Raw genomic sequence first — 10546 nt, 5'->3', positions numbered from 1 at the left:
TACATTACAGATGAGTATAATTAAAAATAGATTTAGTAAGTTAAAAAACAAACATTAACAGCAAACACAAAAATCATTTATAAGTAATTAATCCCTCAGCAATCCCAAAACAACTTTTTTGAAGGCAGGTAATTTATCATTAAAAACATCTGTATGGTGTTCCACACAACTTTAAATGATACAGGAAATGATATGTAAAAATGTTTATTGATAAAATAAATGATAGTTAAAACATGATAAAATTGCTACTGAGTGCACACGCCCGCGAGGTTATATGTGAACTGAACTTATTGCTTAACATACAAAAAAATTAATAAATTTAATTATAATATAAAATGCCGAGTGGGCGCAAATGTACGGTCGTTCACCGTACATGCTCCGGGTCAGGAGATGAAGGGATGATGCTACAGGGTTGACAATAATTAAAGATAAAATAACCTACTAACTAAATACTATAAAACGCTTATATATCAATCAAGAATGATAAAAATTAAAAATTAAAATGATAAAAATGAATCTTAAATAACACATGTAACTTAGAAATATTGAAAATTGATAAAATAAAAAATTAACACAGCATATTATTTTGTAAAATGATTAATAAAACTCGGAGAAGTCGCCTTATGGGCGATCTGTGAATATCTCTAAAATCGTTCATTTCGATATGTTCATGTGACGAGTTGCTCGATGATGATGGGGATTTCTTAATTACTAATAGGTAACGTTGATAATTTTACGACTGGCCTCTGGATGGTGCCATTCTTCGTCTTGATAGTTACGACCCGTACGTGTCCATCCTTTCCAGGGTGTAGATCAACGACTCTGCCAAGGGGCCATTTGCCGGGCGGTAAGTTTGTGTCATGAATGATGACTACATCACCTATTTTCTGATTTTGCTGGGGCTGTTGCCACTTGCTGCGAGCTGATAATTGGCACAGATATTCGTTTTGCCAACGCTTCCATAAATCATTGAAGATTTTTTGAGTTAGCTGCCATCTTGTTCTTTCATCTCGTTCGGTTTCTAGGATGCTGAGTGTCGGGCCACTTGCCAAGAAATGAGACGGTGTGAGGAAATTTATGTCATCGGGATCTTCCGTGATAGCGCACAGCGGTCTGGTGTTTAAACACGCTTCTATTTGTGCTAATAATGTAGCATATTCCTCGTAGGTCAGTTTTTGCTCTCCAAGAACTCTCCGAAGGTGATGCTTTAGGCTCTTGACAGCTGCTTCCCAGAGCCCACCGGCACTGGGCCAAGATGGTGCGTTAAAATGAAATTGTATGTTCATGTCAGTGATTTGGCGATAAAATTGTTCATCTAATAATTGTTGCAAGTTGAGGTATTCTTTTTGTAAGACGCGACCGGCGCCTACAAAGTTGGTCCCATTATCGCAGTATATATGGCGCGGTGCTCCACGTCTAGCTGCCATCCGCCGAAGTGCTGATATAAATGCTGACGATGATAAATCGGAGACAAGTTCGAGATGCACTGCTTTAGTGACCATACAAACGAATACGGCGATGTACCCTTTGGTCATCTTGGCTCCTCTACCTTTGTTGTACTTGATGTCAACGTAGCCAGTGAAGTCGACGCCGCAGTTGTAAAACGGCCGAGTTGGATTGCAGCGGGCAGCTGGTAAATCACCCATGAGTTGGTTTTGCTTATCAGGGTTATGCTTTCTGCAGATAACGCACTTGCGGATGTACTTCTTAACTGCTCTGTTCCCTCCTATCACCCAGTAGTGCTGTCTAAGGCGTGATAGCGTTAACCTCGCGCCACCATGAAATGTGTGTCTATGCGCTTGGTCTATAAGCAAGTTTGTTAAATGACTTTCATGAGGTATGATTAAAGGAGTCTTCATATCATCTTCAATCTGTGCATGCTTGATTCTACTTCCTACTCGTAATAATCCTTCTTTATCTAAGAAAGGATTTAAGTTAAGAATTTTACTTTTCGAACTGATTTTTTCTTGATTAAAAATACAGTTAATTTCCTCCGTAAACTCGATGTTTTGATAAAATTTTATGATCATATGTTTTGCTCGTAATAATTCATTAATTGATAAATAAAACTGTTTATTTGATAAGTCTCGGTTACGTGACACCACACGTAGTATCCAAGCGAGTACTCTGGTTGCATGAATGAAATTGCTGTATCTGCTTATTATATCGTTAATTATACAATGTTGGTTTGTAATAGCAACAGCTGTTTGATGTTTAGTTAATTGTTTTGTTTCTTGATCTGTGTAGTAAATCGGGCATTCTTCTTGATAATTTGAATTGAACGAGGTTAACCATGATGGTCCAGTCCACCATAAGGGGTGCTGCTGTAGTTGTTTTACAGTGATTCCTCTACTAGCACAGTCCGCTGGGTTATCTTGTGATTTTATATAGCGCCAGCATTCTGAAGGCATAATTGTTTTGATCTGTTCAACCCTGTTTGCTACAAATGCCTTCCATCGATTAGAGTCACCTTGGATCCATCCTAATGCTGCGGTGGAGTCCGTCCATCCAAACACTTTGATGTTATAGTTAGTTAATGTGCGTGAAACAACATCCATTAACTTTGATAGTAAAAGGCATGCCATTAATTCGAGTCGTGGCAATGTGATTTTTTTCTTTACAGGTACTAGTCTTGCTTTCGCTGCTCCGATGACAACAAATGAATGATTGGTACTCTTTTGATCTTGATGATTATATATTTTGTAGTAAACAACACAGGCGTACGCTTTAGTTGATGCGTCACAAAACCCATGTAGCTCGATCGTGTCGTATTCGTGACTTTTTAACCACCTCTGTACCTTTATCTCGTTGATATATTCCAAATCTTCCCGGATTATATTCCACTCCCTTTTCAATTCTTCTGGTAGTTCGTTATTCCATTGGATGTCGTGTAGCCACACTGTTTGAAATAAAAGTTTCAGCTTAGTTGTAACGGGAGACAGCCATCCTAACGGGTCGAATATTTTGGATATTTCCGACAAAAGTACCCGCTTAGTTAGCGATTTAGATGGAGTGCTTAAATTGAGTTGAAACGATAAAACGTCTTCCTGAGGGATCCATTTTAATCCCAGAGCCTTTGTTGATTCATAATGCTTGAAGTCGAATGATGTTTGATTTGAGACAGGGTCCGTCAATAATTTGCTGTTGGACGACCACTTGCGGAGGTTAAATCCACCTGAACTGAGAAGTGCTATCAGTTCAGTTTTCAGTTTGAAAGCAGAGTTGATGTCATCACTCCCAAACAACAGGTCATCCATGTAGAACTGTTCTTCTAGTGCTTGCTTAGCTCTGATCGAGTATTTATGACCTTCATCTTTCGCTAGTTGTTTCAGCGTCATCATAGCAAGAAAAGGCGCGGCCTTAGTACCGTAAGTAACGGTTGATAATTTATATTCAAGTAGAGGGCGATTATCGCTGTAGTATTGAGTTTGTTGTTTGATCGGTTCTCTCCAGATAATTTTGTGTAAATTTTGATCTTCAGGATGTAATTTGATCTGTCTGAACATTTTTTCAATATCTGCCGTAAATGCGATCTCGTACAATCTCCATTTTAAAATCAAAGATAATAAATCTTTCTGCAACTTGGGGCCGCTATACATTAAGTCGTTAAGACTAAGTCCTGATGACGTGGGTGATGACGCATTGAAAACGACTCGCAACGTTGTAGTAGTGGAGTCGGGGCGAATGACACAATGGTGCGGTAAATAATACGACGGTTTCGGATTACCGTCAATTTTGTTTACCTTTTGCATATGACCCAATGTAATATACTCGTCAATGAAGGCTGAGTAATCGTGTGATAATTTTTCGTTTCTTGTGAGCTTTTTTTCTAACTGAAGAAACTGTGCTGTTGCTCTCTGCTTAGACTCTCCTAATTTCTCCATGGCGTCTGGTTTCATAGGGAGTCTTACGATGTATCGACCGTCTGATTGACGTGTCGTTTGTTCATTATACTGCTTAACACAATGATGGGCTTCTAATGAAGTGTTTTCAGAAGTATCCACGATGTCTTCGATTGACCAGAATCTTTGTATATCTTCTGTGTTAGTTGATATCACGTTACATTGATAGGTTTTAACGTTACCGCATAATAACCAACCAAGTTGCGTTTGTTGCGCAATGGGCTGGGATTCGTTATCTCCCTTAATAATTCCTCCCATCATGATAAGGGAATAAATGTCAGCACCTAGTAACAGATCTACCGGTTTACTGATATAAAACTCGGGGTCCGCTAATTGAATGTGCTCTATATGCGGCCACGCTGGTTTAGAGAATGATCGATTCGGAAGATTACTGATAAGACTATTCATTATTATTACTTTCGTATTGAACGTGAATTCGCTGTTTATTGCTGATGCTGTTATTTGTATAGAACCCTTGCTATTATTTCCTTGAGAACCTAGTCCATATACTACGCCTTTGCAACGACGACGGGTCAATCGCAGTCGCTGCGCTGCATTCTCGGTGATGAGAGATATCTGAGATCCTTGGTCAATAAGCGCTCGCATGGTGTGCTGCGTACCATCTGCAGCTGTTACTTTTATTAGTGCTGTTGCAAGAAGGATTTCCGCTGCTTTCTGCTGTGATACGTTAACTCTGTCCGAGTGGCTGGCTTCTGTGTGTGAAGAATAACTGAATGCGTCATGCAGTAAGGTGTTATGCATTTCTGTACATTTATTACATGTCTTTGTTGAGATGCATTTGTTTCCCTTGTGATCATATAAACAGTTAGTGCATAGTCGTAGGCCATAGACAGTCTTTAACTTCATGTCATTTGACATTTCTAAAAATTCTTTACAGTTGAAAATGCCGTGTTTCCCTTTGCATTGGGGGCATTGTAATGCTGACGAAACAAGTAACGATTTAGAAATATGTTTGTTCGGTTGATATGCGTTGTTAGTTGAATATTTATTGTAATTATAATTATTTTGCTGATTCGGTTTCTTTGTATTAAATGAAGAATACTGCGAGGTTGATTTTTGCGCAATACTATCTTGTTTTCGTTTCGAAGCTTCTAGTGAGGTAAATTTCATTTCTAAGAACTCGAAAAATTCGGCCAATGTAGGTAATTCTCTCGGGTTTTTTAAAGACTCTATGTAATCCTTATGTGTCTCTTGGTCAAGTTTTTGAGAGAGTATATGAACCACTAGCGGGTCCCACGTAGTGATGTCGACTCCAAGCGACTTTATGGCATTCAAGCATTCATTTGCAGTATCGTGAATTTTCTTTATAATTGCTGCAGTTTGAAGTGACATTGTTGGTAAATTCAATAACATGTTGATATGAGAGCTGAATATTAACTTTTTGTTGTTATATCTGTGATTCAGAATATCCCAACAAATTTGATAGTTCTCTGTACTGACGTTTAAATGCTGTATGAGTTTTTCTGCTTCCCCTTTGACCTTGCTCTTTAAGAACTGCATTTTCTGCGCATTGGACATGGAACGGTTTTTATGAATCGTTTCTAAAAATAGATCTTTAAATGAATTCCATTTATGATAATCTCCGTGGAAGAATGGTATGTCCATAGTTGGTGTTGATTGTGTTCTAAAAGATGCTGACCACATTTTTTGATTTAAAACTTTCTTGATTTCGATATATTCCCGCTCGTAAATGTTAAAGGAACGCTCGTATTCTTTATCTTCTTCGTACAGTTCACTGTCGATCTCCCAATGCAAATTGTCAATATTTGACCAGCGTGACTCTATGTGCTTTAAAATGTCTTCGAATTCCCATTTTTCAGAGATGTTGTTGAAGTCGATGTTAGTGATCGTTCGTGAAAAAGCCTTAAAATTGCTTTTTTGTTTGCGAAGCATTTCATCTAATTTGCTACAGGTGCTGCTGTTCTTCATTTCTTTTGAATGAGAACTCTGATGTGGTCTAGCTTGCGGTACTGGTATCGCAGGAGCATCTACATGGGCGTCGATGTCCGATGAGGCGGTAGCTGGTGTTGGCGACGCTTTGATACCACCTCTCCTAGCAGGTGACGCTGATGGCTTTAACATAAGAGTTTCAAACATTTGTAACTTGCCAAGCTGCGGTTTCTCAGGCATTTGGTGAACAGAAGGATTTTCAGTAAATAAAGAGTACAGATGCAGGTACTGTACCAGTTCTTGATAATAATCATTAGTTTTTTGTTAGCAATTATGCTTGAAGTATTCATGATCAACGTTTTGATAGTCAATAAGCTGCATATGATTGCCATTAAAGTCGTTCCAGTAGGCTTCTAGAGTTGATATACGTCTCTGGATGTTAGAGTATGTCTTCCTTTCAGCACCATCTTTCTTAAATTTGGTGTAAATATTTTCAATACTTTGCATAAGCTGGTACTGCGTGGTAATGATATCTTCCATTTTTGATTCACGATATTATGTTGTTAACTGATACACCCGGAAAACAGTTGATAAAAAACACTGATTGTTTGATAATGATGATATGTTTTTCGAAAAAAAATTGTAAATGATTTTGAGTGTCACTGTAAGTTCCACGTTTCACTTATTGTTCGCCTCACAAGTCGCAGTAAAACGATTGTCCACGTAATCAACACGCACTCGCGAGGTCCATAGATCGAAGGACCATAAAGTTGTATGGTGTTCCACACAACTTTAAATGATACAGGAAATGATATGTAAAAATGTTTATTGATAAAATAAATGATAGTTAAAACATGATAAAATTGCTACTGAGTGCACACGCCCGCGAGGTTATATGTGAACTGAACTTATTGCTTAACATACAAAAAAATTAATAAATTTAATTATAATATAAAATGCCGAGTGGGCGCAAATGTACGGTCGTTCACCGTACAACATCCATTTTCTCACATATACTATTATATATCTTCGATATACGGGATATGGCAGAGAATTTTTTTAGTTTAGTTCTGGCAAACGGGTGATGCAACAAACCCGAATTTATAAGCCCGCGTCGAGGCAGACGACGTGGAACATGTAATCGAAACGAACTCAAGAGGGCAGGACAATTAAGTTTATTTCTTAGTATTTTGTAAAGAAATATTATGTCGTGCAGCTTTCTGTGCGTCGCTAGGCCGTCCATTTTGAAATTTTTTAATCTATCGACATATGACTGAAGGCGCTTATGTAATCCACACGAAAAAGCAATGTGTTTTAGAAACCGTTTCTGAATACGCTCTATTCTGATTTGGTGTACATTATAATGCGGTGACCAAACTACAGAACAGTATTCCATCTGACTCCGTACATAAGTGTTATAGCAATTTTTGTGGTTGGCTTGCGAAATAGTTTACTATTACGAATGACAAAGCCTAACATTTTAGAAGCTTTACTAATTATGAAATTCATGTGAGGTATAAACGACAATTTTGAATCAAAAATGACCCCTAAATCCCGAATCTCCGACCTTTGTTGCAATAAAGTTTCGTCAATATGGTAGTGATTTTTTATTATATTATGGTTGCGCGTAAAAGAGATACTGTAACACTTACCAGTGTTTAATGAAATTTTGTAAGCTATGCACCAACTTCCTATAGAATCGAGGTCCACTTGGAACATATCGTTATCCTTCGTACATGTTATAGTCTTGCATAGTTATAAATCGTCTGCAAAGAGGTATGCACTGCTATATTTAATACAAGAAGTTAAATCATTGATAAATAAGTTAAACAGCCAGAGACCTAAATGTGAACCCTGTGGAACTCCAGATATGACTGAATATGTCTAAGATTGAAAGCCCTTAACCACAACATTTGCGTTCTACCTGATAAATAAGATTGGAACCATTTTAGTAGAGTACCGCATATACTATACAATTCTAACTATGTCAGCAATACTTTGTGAGAAACTCTATCGAATGCCTTAGCAAAGTCCACGTAGACAGCATTTATTTGGATGCCTTTATTAACTGCGCTAACCAATTCATTATGATAGGCGACTAAATTTGTGGTAGTAGAACGTGATTTGACAAAGCCATGTTGTTCATCAACAAAAATCTGATTAGTATGACTTTTTAAGTAGGGATAAACTAAAGCTTCGAATGACTTGGCAAACACAGATAAAATGGAAATAGGTCTGTAATTAGATATACTATCTTTAAGGTCATTTTTAAAAACAGGAACTACCTTTGCTGATTTCCAAATGTTAGGGAATGTACCAGTCAACAAGGATTTCTCAATAATATGAAACAAAGGTACGCCTAAAGACAATGCACATCTTGAAACGAAACATGGCGGGATTCCATCTGGTCCTACCCATTTGTGTACGTCAAGCCCCTTCAAATATTTTTCTACGCTATATTGCGTAATGTGAACTTTTCCAAAGCTATTAAAATCACTAATGCCCTTGATATATATTGAATAGAATGGTCTAAAGAACTAGCAAAAGTAGAAACGAAAAAAGATGCAAATAGGTTAAATATCTCTGTTCCATCAGACACACTTATATTGTTTAAGGACACAGTTTAAGGTAGTTGGACTACGTTACTTCGTTTGCTAATTCTGTGCGCTATGCTCATTTTAAATCCTATCTTTGAGAGAGACCCCAAGCATAGCCTGTTCCATTGCACTTTGAATGACTTTAAACTTGTGGACCAGTCGCTTCATTAGTGTCCACGTCTCAGCTCCGTAGGTAATACAGTTGTTATTATTATTATATTACATTTCCCTGTCTAACCCCACGCCGTAGGGAAATAGGTCCTTTTCTCTGGTCCTGGACATGAACGGTCATCGTCACCGCGTCGTACCTACATTTCAGTATCTCGATATATCGCCAGTCGATATGACATCTCTGTAGAGAGTCCAGGACAGCCCAGGTCTCGACAGAGTCGAAGGCTTTCTCGTAGTCCACAAATGCCATACACAGCGGTTCATTATATGTATTCTTCAGTCTTTTAAATAATCTGCCGAACAGTATGGATGTGGTCCACGGTGCTGTAGCCACTTTGAAACCCAGCCTGCTCTGGTGCTTGGAATTTTTCGAGTCTTCAGGCGAGACGATTCGTAACAACCCTCGAAAACAGCTTATAGACGTGGCTCAGAAGTGAGATCGGTCTGTAATTCTTCAACAGAGGCTTATCGCCTTTCTTAAAGAACAGCACCACCACACTCTTGGACCACGCCTCCGGCGTGGTACCTCGGTGGATGACAGCGTGAAAGAGTTTTGCCAAGGCTTTTAGGACAGGTCGCCCTGCGGCTTTAAGGAGCTCAGTGGTAATTCCGTCATCCCCTGGGTCATCCCGTTTTAAAGCTGCCCGAGCGCTTCACTAATCTCGCCCTCTTCGAAGTCCGGGATACATTCCGAATAATAGCGCAATAATGGTGCCCGTGGACCTTCGGTGTCCCAAGTCGCAGGCTTGCGTGCACTCGATGAGTACAGCTGTCCATAAAAATTCTCAACCTCTTCTTGGATCTGAGGGCGAGCGCAGACGCTTCTGCCATTCGCTGTTTTGAGTTTCGCAAGAAGGCTTCTCCCCAATGGTCTTCCCTATTCTGCTCAATCAAAGTAGCAATCTCTCTCGTTTTTGAGCAGCGGAGGTCTCGGTGTACAAGTTTCGGTATCCTCTTGGAAAGAGCCCTCTGTTCTGGCAAAGCAGCCGGCAACTCACGCCTCTGCCGTATCAGATCCAAGGCTTCGGGAGAAAGTTTGGTCTGCTTCGTTGACTTTGTTGGTGGAAAATGCCTGCGACCCAGTGTGCACGCCGTCTTCACCACGTTGTCGGTTATCTCGTCCACGTCGCCAGTAGTTTCCAGCGAATCGAATAAGTTTTGGAGTTCCAATTGGAACTGCTCGGAGCCACATAGTATTTGGGGCAGCGTAGGTCGGAAAATAGATTTCATCAAGTGGGCTCGCTCTTTTCGGAGGCATATATTCAGAGTGCCCCGTATTAGCCGGTGATCACTGCCGGTGTTAAACCTGTTAACCACTGAGACATCTCTGAATATATGCCTTTTATCCGCTATGATGAAATCTATCTCGTTCCTCGTCACAGTATCGGGGCTTTGCCATGTTCACCTCCTTTGGAGCTTCTTCTCAAAAAATTAGTTCATCAAGAAAAGCCCCTCCGATTCGAAAAAGTTGACAAGCATCTGCCCCCTGCGATTCCTGTGCCCCAATCTGTGTAGTCCAATGCTCGATCCGTCACGGTCTTGTACTACCATTTTAGCGTTGAAGTCTCCCATAACAACGCTGTAGAAGGTCGAAGTATTGCCATGTACGGCCCTTGTAATGTCTTCATACAAGGTTTCGACTTCATCGTGAGAGTGTGCCGAGGTCGGCGCATATACCTTTATCACTTTCAGGGAGTACCTGTCAGTGAGTTTAAGTACAAGGTACGCTACCCGGGTCAACACACTGCTGACTTCCACATCGTTGCTAGTGCGAGTCTTGTGGACCAGAAAACCGATGCCACCTTGGGAAAGCCCATCACCTTCACGGAAGTAGAACAAGTGCCCGGAGTCCAGGATCATCGTATCCTCACTCTCTCTTCGGACTTCAGACAACCCTAGTATGTTCCACTTAATGCGTCCATTATACGTAGCCAGGTATAGTTTTGAATGGCAGCCTCCCGTAAC

At 39.8% G+C, this 10546-nt stretch overlaps 1 protein-coding gene across 1 annotated transcript; it reads right to left on the bottom strand.

Annotated features, from left to right (window-relative positions):
• Positions 1-704: 704 nt before the first annotated feature.
• Positions 705-6053, bottom strand: LOC123664287. Its single transcript, XM_045598878.1, has one exon. The coding sequence runs from the start codon at positions 6051-6053 to the stop codon at positions 705-707; it is 5349 nt and encodes a 1782-aa protein (XP_045454834.1).
• Positions 6054-10546: the final 4493 nt, after the last annotated feature.

The sequence above is a fragment of the Melitaea cinxia genome, chromosome 21 (genome assembly GCF_905220565.1).
Source record: "Melitaea cinxia chromosome 21, ilMelCinx1.1, whole genome shotgun sequence".
Classification (NCBI taxonomy): Eukaryota; Metazoa; Arthropoda; class Insecta; order Lepidoptera; family Nymphalidae; genus Melitaea; species Melitaea cinxia.
Note: the sequence above shows the minus strand (reverse complement) of the source record. Positions and strands in the feature narration are given on the sequence as shown.

Bases quoted from the DNA above. Each gene is read 5' to 3' on its own strand.
- LOC123664287 (XM_045598878.1), bottom strand. From the start codon at position 6,053: ATGCCTGAGAAACCGCAGCTTGGCAAGTTACAAATGTTTGAAACTCTT.